General features: G+C 47.4%; 1 protein-coding gene across 2 annotated transcripts in view; it reads right to left on the bottom strand.

Moving 5' to 3' along the window:
* IL17RC (interleukin 17 receptor C) overlaps positions 1-20,986 on the bottom strand; it is a 249,876-nt gene that overhangs the window by 7,473 nt on the left and 221,417 nt on the right. For both annotated transcript variants that reach the window (XM_085624288.1, XM_085624289.1), the window contains 3 exons: positions 18,571-18,628; positions 5,734-5,829; positions 239-277 (listed from right to left, as the gene is read on the bottom strand). In XM_085624288.1, coding sequence (XP_085480414.1) covers positions 239-277; positions 5,734-5,829; positions 18,571-18,628 — 193 coding nt within the window. The remainder of the gene's footprint in view (positions 1-238; positions 278-5,733; positions 5,830-18,570; positions 18,629-20,986) is intronic.

Below are 20,986 nucleotides of genomic sequence, written 5' to 3'. Positions count from 1 at the left end.
GCCCCTGGGTTTGCCTTCTCTAAAATACCCCAGGATGGACATCTACCCTTGAGCAAGAGACCAACGACTCCCTCAGCCCTATTGACAGACACCAACCTTGAAATGTCTTGAGAAGGACATATTTCCATAGGCACATGTCCCATTTCTAGAGCACAGAACAGGCGGATGTAGGCAACACATGCACACACAAAGACGCACACATGTGATATGGACACGCATGACACACCTCCCAGCTTACCTGTGGAGCTACAGTCCTTCTTCAGAGAATGTACACAGCCTGTTTTATGAAGAGAGAAAGTAATAGGTATGTAACAGCTTTAACAAAAAAGAAAAAGCAATACTGAGATGGGGGAAACAAAAGGGGAGAGATGGACCTCAACAAGAACACAATTCGGACTTCACCAGCTGCACAATTCCAGCCAGCTGTGCTGTAACAGTTCCCCATTTGAAAATAAGCCCCCACATATCCCTGTAAGAGGGGTAATGCTATTGTAACCATTTTATTTCATGGTCAATGTAACTTTATTATAAACCATGCATTCAAGATTATAGAACAGATCCATATGAGACATTCAAACATGTATCTGACTCATTCTGCTACAGAGGAAGGACCCTTGTCCCCCCCTGGCAGGAGGGTCTGCGTTGAGGACGCTTCATGGAAGCAGGCCTGGGGAAAGTCTGTTTTCAGTCCTGTTCGTAGGAAGGAAGGGGATCAATGAAGAGAAGGAGTAGGAATTTATTTGGAGTAAGAATGGTGACACAGACGTACGATTGCATGCTTTTGTGGGGGACCCAGCCTCCCTTTCCCGGTGTGTGTTGGAAGACGTTCACAATGGGGGGGAGGAACCAGACCCGTGATTCTACAGGAGGTTGGAAGGAGGTTAGGGCTGCAGTAAGACATGATCCTACTTGGAGGTAAGAGGTTCAGGCGAAGAGATGGCTTGTTCCTGGTCAGGCGGCTGTCACAAATACCCACTAGCTGCCATGGGCCTAGGATGCCAGAGGATGAAACAAGATGGCTCCCTCCTTAGCTGTACCCTGGGAGCAGAGGACCCACTGGACTCTATGCTCACAGTGACGGAAAGCGCTTCACCCTTTCCACACACACGTCACTGGCGTAACAACGAGCTGACCCGCACAATAGGTTATAAGAAATTCTGGCCAGCTGGATAAGTTAAGACATGAAACTGGAATATTGATTTCAGATCTCGGCACACATTAGGAACTCCCTGGAACTGATTAGAGAGAACCACGAGCAACTGATTCCTCAAATGGAAAATGCATTTTTGTATTTAATGTAAAATAAATAAAGTAATGCTCCAACGTTGGGGTACAGATAGCAGGCACCGTTCTAGCGGATACAGGCCAGCTGTCTGGTCTCGATGGAATTGGAACACAGTTCGGGACAGCAAAATCAAGAACTTGAGTCACAAGGGATCCCTGTTTATATGTTGGCCTAGTGATAAGGTTAGGAATGGGCGTAACTCACGTAATTCCATGTATGATAATCATGCTGAATTGCCTAAGAATTCTGCAAAATTACGTGGGAGTAATTCTGCGTTTAGCACTATTTCCTAGCGCAAAAACACCCATTCGCATTCAAAAGGGACGCAAGGATGGATTTTGATCCAAAAAATAGAGCTAAATCAACAGAACATGAAGAGAGTCTCCAAATGAGCTTTTGGAGTAGGATTTTCCCCCAATTTACTACAGGCATTTAGTACTATTTTCTTAGCGCAAAATGCACCCTGTATCCAAAATGGGGAACAACCTTTACAACGCAACTTTTACAATGCACTACCATTACAACGAAACTGTTACAACGCGAGTGCATTGACATTACAACGCAAGTCTTTACATCGACTTGCACTAGATGGCGTGCTAACATTAAAAATAGTGTAGTTTACTATCCCAACACCTTCCCTACTGTTACGTGGACTGGAGTTGGAATAGTAAATTACACTTTTTTAATGTTAGCACGCCATCTAGTGCAAGTCGATGTAAAGACTTGCGTTGTAATGTCATGCGTTGTCAATGCACTCGCGTTGTAAAACTTTCGTTGTAACAGCATGCGTTGTAACAGCATGCGTTGTAACGTCATAGATCCATCCAAAATGGGCGTGAGGATGCAGTTTGAGCTAAGAAACAGCGCTAAATGCAGCAGAACACATTAACAAGTGTGAGCTCCGCTTGCACCCGTTAAATGTGCTCTCGCAGTAGGATTTTTCCCTCCCCAAAATTACTCTTACTATGCAAACAGGCGTAATCGTGTAATTATCAGTGATTCTGTACCAAAGAGTAACATGGAATAACCGAAAATATAATTACTCCTGCGTAATCCAAATTCTGCCCCTGTCTAGATATGAAGGAACAAACAAGGCTCAGTCATTACAAAGGGCATTTGTTTGGCTGCCTTTGCAAATTTCTTTGAAACAAACATAAACATGATTTTAAATTAAATTTTAAACACTCGTGGTTCACCGGTTGCTCAGTGCTATTAGTTTTGTTAGAACTGAGGCACCGCTGATATTTGAGTCCTCCACAAAACTGATCATCAACGAAGATGAGACGAGAACTCCTTGAGTCCACACTCAAACTCAACTGCTTGGCGGCTTGGCCAAGTGTCAAGATCTGCTCAATGGCAAATGTCTTTCAATATTAAGGAGAATCAAAGGTGGGCATTTAGGGTTTAGTGTCGTGGCAGTCTGCCAGAAATCTGCACGTTTCCTGCCCTGATAAACCCACAGTTCTCGTGATGGCCTGGTTGCCACAGAGCTGCCACCTAACACTGGCAGATGCCGCACCATATTTGGCCACTGATTTTCCTTTCTAGTTATCAAAACAAGGTGGATTAACAGGAAAATAAGAAAGCGTAACCGACGTACAGGAAAAATATACCTATGCCTTAGGGGCATTCGCTTTTTCTGGCTTCGCAGCAAACCACTGCATTGGGCGTTTCTTGCTGAGAAAGACAAAAAATGTCGAGAGGGAGGATCAGCGTGGAGGCTAGACCAGGGGCGGCTTCTCCACGTAGGCGGAGGACCATCGCCCCACTGCTTTCTCGCAGCACGAGAAGCAGAAACATAAAATGGTATTATGAATACCTTCTTATGTTTCTGCTTCTCGCACTGCGAGAAAGCAAAAGGCAGGGTTTGGTTGGGGGTGGGCGGGTGGGTGTTCATGCACCAGGCAGGGTTAGGAGTGGCTTACCCACTGTTGTGGGCGCTGACTGTTTGATCGGCCCCAGGGCCAACCAAACCAGTCATGCACACTCTGCATTTTCTCTATGTAGGCTGCATGCAGCCTACATAGAGAAAATGGCCTCCCCATAGATGCCTGTGGGGTTGGCGTCCAAGCCAATCACAATGCTGCAATTGCAGCATTGTGATTGGCTTAGGGGAGGAGAGGGAGTCTGCATGCTTCCTGTAAGGCGCAGTCAGTGCGGAGACGCAACGTGACACAGGACTGGAGGCGAAGGTAAGTTTTTTTTTTTTTAAATCAACCCCCGCGCAACCCCCTGCTGCCCCCCCTACCCGCGAGTCATGCCGACCGCTACTGGGCTAGACTGGCATGCAACTGTGTCGAGTGGGCAGCATCAGCGTGGAGGTTAGACTGGCGTTCAGCTGGGTCGAGAGGGCAGCATGGAGGCTATTCTGGCATTTAGCTGGGTCGAGAGGGCAGCATCAGCATGGAGACTAGACTGGCATTCAGCTGGGTCGAAAGCGTGGCATCAGCGTGGAGGCTAGACTGCCATTTAGCTGGGTTGAGAGTGCGGCATCAGCGTGGAGGCTAGACTGCCATTCAGCTGGGTAGAGAGGGTAGCATCAGCGTGGAGGCTAGACTGCCATTTAGCTGTTTTGAGAGGGCAGCATGGAGGCTAGACTATCATTCAGCTGGTTCGAGAGGGCAGCATTAGCATGGAGGCTAGAGTGGCATTCAGCTGGGTTGAGAGGGCAGCATGGAGGCTAGACTATCATTCAGCTGGGTCGAGAGGGCAGCATTAGCGTGGAGGCTAGAGTGGCATTCAGCTGGGTTGAGAGGGCAGCATGGAGGCTAGACTATCATTCAGCTGGGTCAAGGGGGCAGCATCATCATGGAGGCTAGACTGACATTCATCTGGCTCGAGAGGGCAGCATCAGCGTGGAGGCTAGACTGGCATTCAGCTGGGTCGAGAGGGCAGCATCAGTGTGGAGGCTAGACTGGCATTCAGCTGGGCCGAGATGACAGCACCAGCATGGAGGCTAGTCTGGCATTCAGCTAGGCTGAGTGGGCAGCATTAGAGTGGAGGCTAGACTAACATTAAGATGGGTCCTGAGGGCAGCATCAGCATGGAGGCTAGAGTGGCATTTAGCTGGGTAAAGAGGGCAGCATCATCGTGGAGGCTAGACTAACATTAAGCTGGATCGAGAGGGCAGCATCAGTGTGGACGCTAGACTGGCATTCAGCTGGGTCGAGAGGGCAACATTAACATGGCAGCTGGACTAAAGTTCAGCTGGGTCGAGAGGACATCATCAGCGTGGAGGCTAGACTGGCATTCAGCTGGGGCGAGATGGCAGCATCAGTGTGGAGGCTAGACTAGCATTCTGCTGGCTCAAGAGGGCAACATCAGCGTGGAGGCTAGACTGGCATTCAGCTGGGTTGAGAGGGCAGCATGGAGGCTAGACTATCATTCAGCTGGGTCAAGGGGGCAGCATCATCATGGAGGCTAGACTGACATTCATCTGGCTCGAGAGGGCAGCATCAGCGTGGAGGCTAGACTGGCATTCAGCTGGGTCAAGAGGGCAGCATCAGTGTGGAGGCTAGACTGGCATTCAGCTGGGCCGAGATGACAGCACCAGCATGGAGGCTAGTCTGGCATTCAGCTAGGCTGAGTGGGCAGCATTAGAGTGGAGGCTAGACTAACATTAAGATGGGTCCTGAGGGCAGCATCAGCATGGAGGCTAGAGTGGCATTCAGCTGGGTCGAGGGGGCAGCATCAGCGTGGAGGCTAGAGTGGCATTCAGCTGGGTCGAGAGGGCAACATTAATATGGCAGCTGGACTGAAGTTCAGCTGGGTCGAGAGGACATCATCAGCGTGGAGGCTAGAGTGGCATTCAGCTGGGTCGAGAGGGCAACATTAACATGGCAGCTGGACTGAAGTTCAGCTGGGTCGAGATGGCAGCATCAGTGTGGAGGCTAGACTAGCATTCTGCTGGCTCAAGAGGGCAGCATCAGCGTGGAGGTTAGACTGGCATTCAGCTGGATCGAGAGGGCAGCATCAGCGTGGAGGCTAGACTGGCATTCAGCTGGGTCGAGGGGGCAGCATCAGCGTGGAGGCTAGACTGCCATTCAGCTGGGTCGAGAGGGCAACATTAACGTGGCAGCTGGACTGGAGTTCAGCTGGGTCGAGAGGACATCGTCAGCGTGGAGGCTAGACTGGCATTCAGGAGTTTCCAGTGGGCAGCATCAGCAGAAAGGCTAGACTGGCATTCAGCAGCGCTGAGAGTGCATCTGCCGTTCGGGCGGATTGCCTTTTGTCAACTACATCCCTGCCTGGCTAGCTAGAGAAGGGGCAGACTCCCACTAGATGACTGAAGGTGAGGCCCACCACTGATTTATCGGTGGCTGGTCACCTCCCAGACTCAAAATAAGGCTCATAGCTCTTTCTCTTACATATTCTGAACTCCGTGGGAAGGTTTGGGCCCTGTGGATGTGTGGACAGAAGGAGGGTTCCCAGAAATGGGGGTGTCTTACCTCTCAGCTCCTTTTTCTTTAACACTAGAAGCAGCAGGATGGAGGACGTGGTCATGAGGGAGGCCACCCACACGAGAGGCCAGCGCTGCCGGACATCTGTCAGGGGAATAAAGGCATTTATTTACCACAAAGAACACAGCACATGGAACATTTTCGCTCACAGCACTCCCCAAAAATGACCGTGTATATAAGACTTCTTTGTTTGCTGATGCCCCTTCATCATCCTTCATTCTCAAGGGAAACACAGTTTCTCTCTTTCTCTCTCTCTCTCTCTTCTACTTCACAACACTTAGACCTCTCAGGCCACTGCTGGGGTAGACCCCTCAACCCTTCCTTTCACAACCCTCCATCTTCTCCTCCAGTTCCTACCTGACATTCCATACGGAGGGGGCACTTTGTGAGAACCAGGAGCAATCATGAAATGGCGGCTGGTGACATCATTCATAACGCTTCATTCATCCAGTGATTAGAACAGCAGTGAATCATACTTCAGTGGTGAGCTTGGTGCTGGCTGACGGACACCACCACTGCAGGCCTTGCGGTAACACAAGAGGTAAACCTCACTATCAATCGCTCTCTCTAAAATAACTTATTGTAGAGGCAATACGCGAACATTTCCTTCAGAAGCTGGCACAGTAGTCAGGAATTTCAATTTTGACAGAAATATATTTTTCACACATAAATGCTCAAAGACTTATACAGTAAATGATGCATCACAACTTTGAATCGATACCCACTGTCATATGTCATTGCAAGCAGGGGTGGGCGGATCTCACTGAGTTACCGAAAAACTCAGTGGAATTCCACAGAGTTCCGCGAGCTGACAGAGTGCACACAAACACTACTAAAGTAAGTCAACAACACATAAAATAAAAACAAAATTACATCTTGTCAATCTCACCAAACTCTGTGCGTGTGTTCCTGACACAATCTCAAAACAAGATGGCGTGGCGTGCATCCTCAGACGCACGAACCCCTTCCCTAAATGCAACAACACATGCAAAGAAAATTCTGCCTGCATGTGGGGGCATGAACAGTGATGGCTGTGGGAGGCCCTGGCTGCACATCCCGGCCCCTCAACACCCTCCCGTCCCATGCATGAGCAGAGGCGTAGCTAGAGCTTGTGGCGCCCGGGGCTATACCTCAGATTGCCGCCCCTGGGGGGGGGGGGGGGGGGGGGGGGGGGAGGGGTGCTGGGGAAAAAGGACGGCGAGCACTTGAAAGAGGTCCGAGAGAAACGTAGTATCGCCGCTAATAGTTCATCATACGCGCAGTCGGGTTCTCATATCACCATTGATCAGTGACATCCCAGGCTGTGCAGCTCCTTTAAACCTATCAGCCACTCGTGGATTTAAGCAGAGCAGCTCCTAAAACTGACTTTGCAATGGATCACTAATGGGCACTATAATCAGCTCCTTAAATTTCAAGGCAAAAGCATGGATCAATATCTCAGAAATGCTCAAAGTGTGAACGAAAATATATACACCTTTCTCAATAATGGCCATAAAAAAACCCTAAAGATAATCCATGTCAGCAATGCAGGTCCTGTTTACAGCACAGTACACCGTGTCACGACGCAGATGTTTACAGTTCATCTTCATTACATCTTTCATTACATGAGTACTTTCTATTTTTCTAGTTATGAGCTATATCGTTCCTAGACAACAAATTAACTTCTATTCAAATAAGAAGGCATCCTGAACCTTTCTTCTGACTAATAGAATTGAGTCTACAAAAATTTTTTAAAAATAAGATTGAAGTAGAACATAAATAAATCCCACAGGACTATTGATGGAATATAATACAATTACCCTACTTCTCGTTGGCATAGGGTTCTCCATGTCCTGTTCACACGTAAACAGAATAGGGGCAGCTCTGGGGAGTATAAAGTTACATACTGTTTATGGTGCATGTTTTACATGAGATCTCTATCATTGTGTATATGTGGAAGAATACTACTGGATAAGCTCAGAGACACCCCTGCCTACTACTGTACTGGGTGAAAGATAGGGCAAACAGACTGGGGTCAGCACTAGGGAGTACTGTGTGTGCATGCTACTTATGGAGCATGTTCTACATGAGATCTCTCAAAACAAGGGTACCATTTAGTGTGTATGGAAAAATGCTACTAGCTAAGCTCTGAGACACTCCTGCCTGCTGCTGCCCTTGGAGAAAGACGGTTCACACAGAATGGGAGTATGCCTCTAAATAAGAGTGTCATGGTAGAGGTACCATCAAGTATGTATGGGATAATGATAATGGCAAGGCTGAGAGACGTCCCTAACTATTACTACCCTTAGACAAAGAAGATGGAAAAAGAATGGGACATCATAGGGGAGTCATGTGTGTGTGTGTGTGTGTACAGCATATGGTGCACGCCTCTACATGAGTTCTCTCACAGCAGAGGTACCATTTAGTATGTATGGAATCTCATGCATTATTGTGCTTTATGCATCATCATGCATTCATTGGAAATTCATGATAATTAACTTTCTCCAGTGCATTTTCAACACCCTACCCTTTGTCAGACACAGTCCCCACCTTCTTTGCATGTGCTGCCCCACCACAATTAGTCTCAACAAACATGGTGCCTCCAGAGCAGATCAGAATTGAAGGTGGTATGACATAGTGTGCCTAATAGGGAATCCTGTGTGAAACATACCTCATCAGTAACAAACATCTTATCTAACAGCAAGAATGCCCAAAGGCTTGGATGCTTGCTTTACAACTGCAGATGTTACAGTCCGCATTTAAAAAGGACTTCATTAATCCCTGCTCCTAAAGCAAAACCTTTCCACATTTTCAAAATTACACATCCAGACACAATGAATCATACGTTTGTGAATTAGTGCATAGAAAATGTTATACAAGGCAAAGACCACCAAAAGGTGTAAGATTCATATACCACCCATGCTGGTAGGCACTTTTTAAGAGTGCTTGGTCCGGAGAAGGACAGACTCAGAACATAACACAAGTATTTAGGATCGACTTTAATAAAAATGTATTTCTACCCAAACAAACCTTTCTTAGCAACATCAAAATAGAAAGACTGGGAAAAAACACATCATTTTCTAACATGTACCATGCAGCTCTTAGATAGCAGTTCATAGCTCACTGTTCTAGATTACGAATGTAGCTTATGAACTACACAGTAACAACAGAATCTCTGTGACAAAAGCAGTAACCCACTGAGCTGTGCCCATAAAATATTATTCTTTGATATGCATGGCACAGGTCCTTTGCAGCAGGCGTATTACAGTCTTGCCAAGTACCACACATTAGGAGTTGGACTAAGGCATTTTAGTACTGATGTCCACATCACCGCACTAAAATTTGTTAGTCACGCATACTATAGCTCCTGGAAGAATCACAACACGTTGCTTCATATTATGACAAACGCAGCTACTACCAGCACCTGTTGCGCTACTGGTTGTCCAGCGCCGCAATTAGGAGCTTATAACCGACTACACTTTGGTTGTTAGGGAGTAGCGTTGTGACCTATAGTGTCAAAACTTCTCTAAAAACACACATATACTTCTGCCCTGCAGCTTAAATACATTTGTACCAGGCCCGGCCCTCCACCTGGTGATCCGGTGTCACTGCAGAACATAAACACAGCCAGGATCCGGCACTTCTGTACCATCAACAGAAAGCCTGCAACGAAAATCCCAGCCAGTGGCTGAATTTTGGTTTGTTTTCCTGTTACCATGCTCACCACGCAAATAGCTTTGTGAGACTCACAGCGTGCTCTCTATGATTGTGCTGCTGGCAGGCAGCTGGCACTGGAACAGTGTGGGGGAATTTTTCTGCTGTGAACATCCCAGATTCTGCCCTATGGACAGTTTGCCTAAAGATAGCAAGCAACTTAGCCATCACCAGCGCCTGGCCTTCAATCACGAAGGGTTCCCTGTAGACTGTCCAGTGGGCAGTGGCGGGCGCAGTTTAAAGGGGGCACTGCTAACTAGTACTTAGGAGCACCTTGTGTAACAGCAAGAGACAGTGACTAAGAAGGTCAAAGAGTAGCCTTGCCTGGCAGGCCTTGGGCCTGTAGGTAACCTCAGCAATGTCTGCAGACCGGTCCACCACGCACTCTGCAGGCTTTGCCCGGCAGCACCTTCAGAATACTACAGGTGAGTCCAGCGCACCTGATCACTAGACTAACTTGAGAGCTGCAGCTGGGGCAGTACCAGGCCGGACGAGGGGGATGAGGGTTGGAGGACTAAATAGGTTTATTCAGTCACTAGTTTTGATTGTCTTCACCTTCAGGTAACAGCATTCAAAATAAAGGCACACTGTATGTTTAAAGATAAATCCAAGTTAAAGTAGTCAGTAGGAAATGCATTTGTTTGCATTATGAAATCTTATAGATTAATTCCGTCACTGCAGATTAATGTAACCAGACAGTAAAGGAACAGATTTTTGGCTGGCAGGGAGGTAAGGAGTGGTGGTTAACGACTTCTGTATTTATAGTGCTGCGATGTCCAAGCTTATGACTTAAAGCACAATTCATTATTTTAACACAGTTTAAAGTGTTTTTGAAGTGTTACGTTTTGCTGTGAAATGTCATTCAGAAGTCACTGCAAACATGGAATGTCACATCAGCAATGCAAATACGTGGTCGCTACGATATTAACCCTCTGGGCTACCTTACACAAGTAAAAACTGCCACTAGACGAACCTCCCATCTCTCCCCAGCAGGTAAATCAATCACCAGAGTTAACTTGCCATTTTGTTTGTTGCCCAAAACTGCTCAATATACAAGGAACTTTCTTCTGCTTTAAACACAGCTACACTGCTACAAAGCTGCAAAATAATGTTCCATTACCGAAGAGAAAAATAATTACATGTGCAGGCCCATTTAAAACACTTTCCCGTTACTGTGAAGGTTTGTCCCTGGGTCCAAGGGCAAGGCCAGAGCCTGCAACACACTCTCTCTCTCTACACATGACACAGAAAGCACTTCTATTCGGTGCGCTGTCCTCCTTTCCCTAACGTCACCCCCAGAGTGACGCGTATTTTATCTTTTGAGAAGTGCCACCTCAAAAAACAGTGTATAAACTAGGGGGAAACGAACCTGCTGTTGCTTGAATCTCCCAACGACCCGCACACAGCACAAGGAGAGTTGAAAGTAAAAGTATTACTCTCACACGACCTGCCCCAGCCAGGCGCCCGAGGTTCAACTGAATCACTCAGTCAGAGTGACACGTGAAGCAAGTCACTCGCTAATGGCAGTGGTTCCTAAACTTTTTCAAATCACGGCTCCCTTGACGTATTGGCTGTTGGCCGTGGCTCCCCATTTGTTACTCTTTTTTTGCGGGTGGGGTGATGGAACCCTGGCCTTGGAAGTACTTCCATTTTTCTCCCTGAAAATAATTGGGATGAAGCCGATGAAGGTAAAATATCATACAGCCTCTCTCTTGCCTGCAGACCCCACAGTGGCAGCTGTGTGCACATTCATGGATGCAGGTGCTAGAGGGTCTTCCATCCAGCCTTTGCTGGACACTGTGTGCCAAATGTGCTCTTACAGCGTCTCAGAGATGACGTGTTTACTTTTTGTCTCCTCTGCCTGTCCGCAGTGTGCACACAGTGTGCATGTGGAGTAGTGGTCATCCTGGGCCTGCTCTTGCTTCTCCACTGAAGCTCACTCATTATGCCAGCAGTCTCATTCTACATCCCGGGGTGGAGGGATTGACCGTCTCCCCTCAAGCCCCATCAGTTTGTCCAGGGAAGGAGTTGGTCATCTTGGACTTGCTGACCCATAGAACCTCTATCCCCCTCAAGTACCAGTAGCACTTAGTCAATGCCGCAGCAGGAGGGGACTTACCTTGGTCCCGCTGTCACTCTCCCCTCTACTATTATTCCATCCAAATTTTCTTTTAACAGATTTTACGATTCTAGCTTTTTTTATGTTGATAAAGTGATCATGTTTTAATTTTCCTGACCCATCTTAACTGTATCACTATCAGTCCAAATTTCAACTATGTATATATTACATGGATAAAGCAATGCACCTGTTATGCACTCAAAAATCCATACAAACACAGACATACAAAAATAAATCACAAACCATAATCATCATTATGTCCACCTGTGTTACATAACATGCATTACAAAAAAAGTCTGACCTATTTGCTTCTTAGAATATGTTCGTTCATAATTGCAGATCCAAAGCATGCTCTTAGCTCTGAGCAGGGCAATGCGTTTGTGTGCAATAAAAAAGAAAGCCTAAAGGGAACAGCGTATGAAGATACGTTGAGTGTCACTAACTGGGAGCAAGTCTAACATCTCGGAGCACAGTGTTTCTCTAGGATAATCTGAAAGACCCCAACTGCGCGTGCACTTGTACAATGCTAAAATTCTACACCTAATAGCCACGGGGGGAAAATCATTTTACATACGAAAATCAAAAATTTCGATTCCTACAAGTAGTTGGTTTCAAGGTGTGGCTACAAATTACGGACAGTTTACAAACTGGTTATATGCTGAGTTGAAGCAGTCCACTGACGCAAGAAACTCTTAATTCTTGCTCTTGGGGAAATGTGTTTTTTGTATTCTATCCCTCAGAACTTGTACATGGAATATCCTCGCTTTAACACTGCAGAGCAAGTGTGAACAACTGTTCAGAAAGTCACTGATATTCTAATTCAATTTGATCGCTAACAACACAGGATGAGATGATGCCACTGTGTTTACAAAATCACCGCCTGCAGGCTCCGCACACTTAGTAACAGCAAACACGCGTCCATGTTGCTCCTTTCTAATAAAACAGTGAGGCACCTTTGAGCACACGCACTCTTTCTTACCTTTGCAAGTCAGCTGCCTGGACCATGCTATCCGCGCTTGGCATGGCCATTAAGCTGACCTTTGTGGGCTACCTCTGGCTGATGCTGGCAGTGGCTCTCCTGTTGGCGCAACTTCTACATCGGAGCGTGAGCACTGCCTACTTCCACGCCCTGCATTGTCTTGCTGTGACCTACTAAAGAGATCGGTCCACCGAAAGGAAAACTTCAGCTGGAACTGAACTGCAGAACAGAAAGCACGAGTTTCAACTTAGGTCGTAGAGCAAAGTAGCAGCGATGTAAAAGGAAGGGATTAGTCCAGTGGTTCCCAAATTGATATGCATCTGTTTGCGGCGCCCCTAACGGCGCAGAGGAGCGTCCCGGCGCACAGATTGAGAACCACTGGCTTCTGGGCTGAGACTGGGAGAGAGTCGGTTCGGGTCAACAGCTTGTGAGGTGTCAGTCACTGGATGCATGCATGCACGTCACCACGTGCGTTGGTGCGTGCAGCGCGCTAAACAACAGGACAGTTTACAAGTCTGCCATGAGTGGGCTCTGCATGATAAATGTTTGCAGGGCCGTCATTGGTAGCGCTTTCGCGCGCTACCAGATTGACGGCCCCAGACCCAAACATTTAGGTACACTTTTAAAATAAGCTAATGTGGTGCGTGCAAGGCAGTAGCATTTACACACACTGGCTAATCAAGGCTTAGTTATGCTACGCAATGCACTTTGGCTGCCAATGATTATTTTGTGTCGTGTTGATTTCGATACCGGCCACCCCTAAAATAGTGCCGCCTGGGGCGGACCGCCCCCCCCGCACCCCCCTAGCTACGCGGCTGTGCATGAGTGAACCCTGCTTACTGGCCCGGGTATTGCGTTCCAACTGGTTGTGGTTGTGGGTCCCCGTGCAGTGATGAGTGAGGCCGCCATGTTGCTCATGCAGGACCTCCTGCGGCAGGTCACATGGGGCTGTCTGTGGGGTGGGGGCTCCTAGGTCTGGGGTGTCATGCTCATGCCACGTTCTGCAGGAGCGGGATTCAGCCAGGGAAGCTTAGGTGAGGTCTCAGAGGGAGCAAGCTGCGGCAGAGTCTAAGCACTTCCTGGGACAGCAGCAGCTGCAGAACAACGCTCCCGCCTCCCAAACAGGAAGTGCCAACCCGCTGCCTGGAACACACCCCCTCCCTACCAGCAGCAGCTGCACAGACCGGCAAAGTCAAGCAGGGGTGAGTGGCGACTGGCGAGTCTCTGCCAGTGCGCCGGTAAACTCCGCTCTGCCGGTGGGTGGCGGAGCTTTGAAGAACTCCGTGCTCCAAGCGGAGCGCGGAGTTTGAAAAAACTCTGTAGACTCCGTCGGCAGAGCGGAGTTCACCACCCACCCATAATTGTAAGGTGAATCAACTGTTGTTCTTGAGGGCTCTAGGCTGGCCAGATAGTCTCCTCCTTCGGGAGAAGCTTTTCAGTGGTAAGGCTGGTTGGAAGGAGGACTGACCTGCTGGTGTCCCTACACTTCCAGCTCTACCTCAGGTAGCCCAGAGATTATGTGGGGTGTGACCAAGAGCCACGGGATGCCACTATAAGGCAGTGCTTTATCTGTACAAAAATAAGTGTAATGGCTCTCGTCAGGAGGTCACTGCAGCGTGCACCACACAGTACTTCGGCAAGCACTGCCATCACAGTACCTACACAACTACTAACCATCACACTCCTACAAGTGCGACAATTCGGAATATTTCAGGCTCCCAAAGCTAAGAAAATGGCTTGGGTGGCAGGTAATAGTAATCTTTAATGTATATTTAATGAATAATGAACTGCTACCGTGGTCATCTCTACATTTATTCAGACAGCACCACCTTGTGGCAGACTGTCAAAAGCGGTGGTATCTATAATCAAGTGGAGGTGCCGAGCACCAGAGGCCAGTGGCTAGAATTGAGCACTGCTGGCTGGGAACCATATGCCATGCAGCCTCTGGTGGTGTCAGGGCTGTTTGATTCATAAGTTTGTCAGTCTGTCTTTCCACACTAGGCTGCCCTGAATGGGGGATGTAAACAGGATATGTGCAATGTTCCTTTATCATGTTCACGTTTGATGTGTGTGTTGCTATGTGTGCATCGTGCAGTGTTACATTTCTGCAGTGGTTGCTTTGCCATCTCGTTTGATGTGAAGTAAATATGATAGACCCTAACCCAAGACGCGGAGCGCACTGCCGCGGTGGGTGGAGGTGGCGGGAAACAGTTTGAGCAGGCTGTGGCCAGCATCCCATCGCCTTTGCACGAGTGAGTGACTATTACAGAATATTCAATCACTGAGTATTTCTGTTCTATGCTGTTTTTATACATAGGCCTTTCAAACACCAGATGGTTGACGTTACTAGCTGTTTAAAAGGTTTTGTTCTCTGCTGCAGCGACTTCCTAATTCACTGCCAGATGTTGTCTTGTGGAGCTAGTCATGAGCATTTAACTTTCTGTCCTTCTTCAAATATTTGTATGCTTACCTGGGGAGAAATACTCTTGCCTCTCTCCTGTTTTATGTCTTGAGTGTGATTTTAACTATAATAAAGTTGCGTTTTCTGCATTGAACAGGCCGGTTGTGTCTTCGCTGTATCTTGCCCTTCTGGAAGGAGCCCTTATAAGTCTCTCCGGTGCACCGTGAGGACAAAAACCAGGCCTCTGACACTTGAGCAAGGTGTCAGTTGCCTTTGGGCTCTGTTTGTCATACATACATACATACATACATACATACATACATACATACATACATACATACATACATATTCCACAGCCCACATCAGTCCCTACAGGATAGAAGAAAACTGATGGAAGGAGGAAGGGGGAGCCACTTTGTACACAGACAGACTTTTTTTAACCTGGATTTTTAGTAAACTGGGCGATTTCTTGATAATGGGGTTCCATAAGTAAAGGAGGTAGGGCTGGAGCAGGTTACATGCCAGGTAGGTAGAGTTAAGGCAGATGCGATTACATATCATGCAGGTAAAGTTAGGGCACATACTATTTCGTGTCAAGCAGGTTCAGTTGGGGCAGATTTGGTTTCATGTCAGGCAGGTAGAGTTAGAGCCGATCCGATGACATGTCAGGCAGGTAGAGTTAGGACAGATCTGATTACATGTCAGGCAGGTAGAGTTAGGGCCGATCCAATGACATGTCAGGCAGGTAGAGTCAGGGCAGTTCCGATTACATGTCAGGCAGGTAGAGTTAGGGTAGATCTGATTACATGTCAGGCCGGTAGAGTTAGGGCAGATCGGATTGCATGTCAGGCAGGTAGCTTTAGGACAGATCCGATTACATGTCAGGCAGGTTGAGTTAGAGCAGTTCCGATTTCATGTTAGGCAGGTTGAGTTAGGACAGTTCCGATTACATGTCAGGCAGGTAGAGTTAGGGCGGATCCGATTACATGTCAGGCAGTGAGAGTTAGGGCAGATCCGACTACATGTCAGGTAGGTAGGGTTAAAGCAGGTCCGATTACATGTCAGGCAGGTTGAGTTAGGGCAGTTCGGATTACATGTCAGGCAGGTAGAGTTAGGGCAGACCCGATTACATGTCAGGCAGGTAGAGTTAGTGCAGATCTGATTACATGTCAGGCAGGTAGACTTAGGGCAGATCCAATTGCATGTCAGGGAGGTAGAGTTAAAGCAGATCCGATTACATGTCAGGCAGGTAGAGTTAGGGCAGACCCGATTACATGACAGGCAGGTAGAGTTAGGGCAGATCCGATTACATGTCAGGCAGGTAGAGTTAGGGCAGATCTGATTACATGTCAGGCAGGTAGAGTTAGGGCAGACCCGATTACATAACAGGCAGGTAGAGCTAGGGCAGATCCGATTACATGTCAGGCAGGTAGAGTTAGGGCAGATCCGATTCCATGTCAGGCAGGTAGAATTAGGGCATATCTGATTACATTTCAGGCAGGTAGAGTTAAAGCAGATCCGATTATATGTCAGGTAGGTAGAGTTAAAGCAGATCCGATTATATGTGAGGCAGGTAGATTTAGGGCAGTTCCGATTACATGTCAGGCAAGTTGAGTTAGGGCAGTTCCGATTACATGTGAGGCAGGTTGAGTTAGGGCAGTTCCGATTACATGTCAGGTAGGTAGAGTTAAGGCGGATCCGATTACATGTCAGGCAGGTAGAGTTAGGGCAGTTCCGATTACATGTCAGGCAGGTTGAGTTAGGGCAGTTCCGATTACATGTCAGGCAGGTAGAGTTAAGGCAGATCTGGTTACATGTCAGGCAGGTAGAGTTAGGGCGGATCCGATTACATGTCAGGCAGTGAGAGTTAGGGCAGATCCGACTACATGTCAGGTAGGTAGAGTTAAAGCAGGTCCGATTACATGTCAGGCAGGTTGAGTTAGGGCAGTTTGGATTACATGTCAGGCAGGTAGAGTTAGGGCAGACCCGATTACATGTCAGGCAGGTAGAGTTAGGGCAGATCTGATTACATGTCAGGCAGGTAGACTTAGGGCAGATCCAATTGCATGTCAGGTAGGTAGAGTTAAAGCAGATCCGATTACATGTCAGGCAGGTTGAGTTAGGGCAGTTCGGATTACATGTCAGGCAGGTAGAGTTAGGGCAGACCCGATTACATGACAGGCAGGTAGAGTTAGGGCAGATCCGATTACATGTCAGGCAGGTAGAGTTAGGGCAGATCTGATTACATGTCAGGCAGGTAGAGTTAGGGCAGACCCGATTACATGTCAGGCAGGTAGAGTTAGGGCAGATCCGATTCAATGTCAGGCAGGTAGAATTAGGGCAGATCTGATTACATTTCAGGCAGGTAGAGTTAAAGCAGATCCGATTATATGTCAGGTAGGTAGAGTTAAAGCAGATCCGATTATATGTGAGGCAGGTAGAGTTAGGGCAGTTCCGATTATATGTCAGGTAGGTAGAGTTAAAGCAGATCCGATTATATGTGAGGCAGGTAGAGTTAGGGCAGTTCCGATTACATGTCAGGCAAGTTGAGTTAGGGCAGTTCCGATTACATGTCAGGCAGGTTGAGTTAGGGCAGTTCTGATTACATGTCAGGCAGGTAGAGTTAAGGCGGATCCGAATACATGTCAGGCAGGTAGAGTTTGGGCAGTTCCGATTACATGTCAGGCAGGTAGAGTTAGGGCAGATCTGGTTACATGTCAGGCAGGTAGAGTTAGGGCAGTTCCGAACATGTCACAGGTAAAAAACACGGTGAAACCTCCTGCTGGAAAAAGGGGGAAAGGTGTGGCATAACAATGGGAATGGTCTACGGTAATACTTATTGCCCCAATAAATCCCCATTGATCAGGGGCTGCTCCAGAGCAAAGTTGCAATAGCACAGGATTCTCAATTCCCAAAGTTATTGATACGCAAGGTATCAGGTATTTCAGAACTAGGAGGAATACAACATGAATATTCCTGATCGACATGGCATTGGAACCCAAGTCAACACAGAAATAAAAGGTACCCCTTTTAATATAACACAATTGCCCTCAAGAAAATTGAGGCACAGAGGTGAGCAAGCACTATATTTTGAAAAATTGAGAATATGAGATAAGAAACTGCTTCTGTAGGCGTCACAGACAGCAGTTCACCTACATGGAGAGATTCCGCAACAAGCACACACAGGCACAACGCTAAAATAACATTTTCTTGAGTAAAACTGCAGGAAATCATCCTTGTATAAAGCAGGGGCGGCCCCTCCACCAAGGCGGAGGTAAGAACATAGTTATTATCATTTTATTTTTCAAAGGTTCAGGGCTGGGTTATGGCGGGACAGAGCTAGAGGCACGCGGAGGTGGGGAACATGCCCAGCATCCCAGTCCCCATTTGAGCGCCGATTCACGGCAATCCGGCCAAGCACAAAGCTGCATTGCAGTGTTGTGATTGGCTATGGGAGCTTGAGTGCTTCCTGGTTCCAGGACTCGCCGGAGAAGCAAGGAGAGATGGCTGGCTGGTGGAAGTACAGGCACAGTGTTGTTTTCTAAAATTATGATGTCCTCCCTGCCTTCCACCTCTTCCCCCCGCCGCTCCACTCTCATTCCCTGCCAGCCGCTACTGGTATAAAGTACTCACATTCGTCCAAGGAGCAGAGAAGAACGGCACCGGTCAGGTTCTTGTTGGGGCTCCAGACCTGCGGAGAGAAGAAGAGGCTTTAATACATTCCATAAATGTCATCCCCTTCAGGTATGTCTGTCAGTCTCTGTCTGTCTGTCCATGGTCTCTTCGACTGATACTATAAGGGCTCTATTAGCTTGGTGTATTCCAAACTCTGTGATCTCTTAGGTTCCCAGGTCTTTTGAAAAATACTTTTATTAACCTCTTCGACGCCGATGACGGAACGGTTCCGTCATGCACGTCGGTTGGGCTGTGCTTATGACGGAACCGTTCCGTCATGGCCCCGCCCGCGCTCAGAACTTTCAGCACCGCGCGGGAATCCGCGCAGCGCTGAAGAGGCTAAAAGCAAGTACAGGCGCAGGCAATGTCTCCTGGCACGTTGAAGAGTTGATTTGATATTTGTACGATGTTTCCATCCTTCAGGTGCGCAACTATTTCAAAATAGTAGTTTGCTTCAATTACAGATATTTATTAAATAATAAATCTGGTTGGATTCACAAACTGAGATTATTGTATAAACAAATACTACAGTAGCACTTCTCACATACTACAAAATCCTATTTACACCTACAGCTGGAGACCTCCACCTCACTGATATTTCCTGTGAGGAGACCTCTGCCTCACTGAAATTTTCTGTGAGAAGACCTCTTCCTCACCGATATTTCCTGTGACGAGACCTCTGCCTCACCGATATTTCCTGTGAGGAGACCTCCGCCTCACTGATATTCCTGTGAGGAGACCTCCGCCTCACTGATATTTCCTGTGATGAGACCTCTGCCTCACTGATGTTCCTGTGAGGAAACCTACGCCTCACTGATATTCCTGTGAGGAGACCTCCGCCTCACTGATATTCCTGTGAGGAGACCTCCGCCTCACTGATATTTCCTGTGACGAGACCTCCGCCTCACTGATATTTCCTGTGATGAGACCTCCGCCTCACTGATATTCCTGTGAGGAGACCTCCGCCTCACTGATATTTCCTGTGATGAGACCTCCGCCTCACTGATGTTCCTGTGAGGAGACCTACGCCTCACTGATATTTCCTGTGAGGAGACCTCCACCTCACCAATATCTCTGTGAGGAGACCTCCACCTCACTGATATTTCCTGTGAAGAGACCACCACCTCACTGATGTTCCTGTGAGGAGACCTACGCCTCACTGATATTTCCTGTGAGGAGACCTCCGCCTCACCAATATTTCTGTGAGGAGACCTCCACCTCGCTGATATTTCCTGTGAAGAGACCACCGCCTCACTGATATTTCCTGTGAAGAGACCTCCGCCTCACTGATATTTCCTGTGAGGAGACCTTCCCCTCACTGATATTTCCTGTGAGGAGATCTCCGCCTCACCAATATTTCTGGGAGACCATCGTCTCACCGATATTTCTGTGAGGAGATCTCCGCCGTACCAATATTTCTGTGAGGAGATCTCCACCTCATTGATATTTCCTGTGAAGAGACCACCGCCTCACTGATATTTCATGTGAATAGACCTCCGCCTCACTGATATTTCCTGTGAGGAGACCTTCGCCTCACTGATATTTCCTGTGAGGAGACCTCCGCCTCACCAATATTTCTGTGAGGAGACCATCGTCTCACCGATATTTCTGTGAGGAGACCTCCGCCTCGCCAATATTTCTGTGAGGAGACCATCGTCTCACCGATATTTCCTGTGAGGAGACCTCCGCCTCGCCAATATTTCTGTGAGGAGATCTCCACCTCATTGATATTTCCTGTGAAGAGACCACCGCCTCACTGATATTTCCTGTGAAGTGACCTCCACCTCGCCGATATTTGCTGTGAGGAGATCAAGGTGGTGGAGATATCCACACATGTAGGGATATGCTTTTGTTGTACGTGTGGGAGGGACCGTGGAAGCGGCAGGAGAATGGGGAATACTTACTACTAAATGTGATGGGTTTAGGGAGATTTTTGGTGTGATACAGCGATGGACATGGTGATACGAACACACCCCCACAAAAAAGTAGTCTATTCCTTTTCAATACCTAAACCTCTAAAGCTACTACAGCTTTAAAAGTGTCAAAAGAGGCTCAAATATACTACAACCCAGCCTTGGAGTACACTGAGCACCACACATGGCCACTCACAGTCACAACAAAACTCTCCCATAGAAAACAATACAGGCAGAGAAGTAAAATAACACCCCATAGAAACTAATGCTACATTTATTAAATTATTTCAACATTAAGCACAGATAGATCGATAGATAGATTGATAGATAGATAGATAGATAGATAGATAGATAGATAGATAGATAGATAGATAGATAGATAGATAGATAGATAGATAGATAGATAGATAGATAGATAGATAGATAGATAGATAGATAGATAGATAGATAGATAGATAGAT

Source organism: Triturus cristatus, chromosome 9, assembly GCF_964204655.1.
Source record: "Triturus cristatus chromosome 9, aTriCri1.1, whole genome shotgun sequence".
Lineage (NCBI taxonomy): Eukaryota > Metazoa > Chordata > Amphibia > Caudata > Salamandridae > Triturus > Triturus cristatus.
This window is presented reverse-complemented; position numbering and strand designations above follow the sequence as displayed.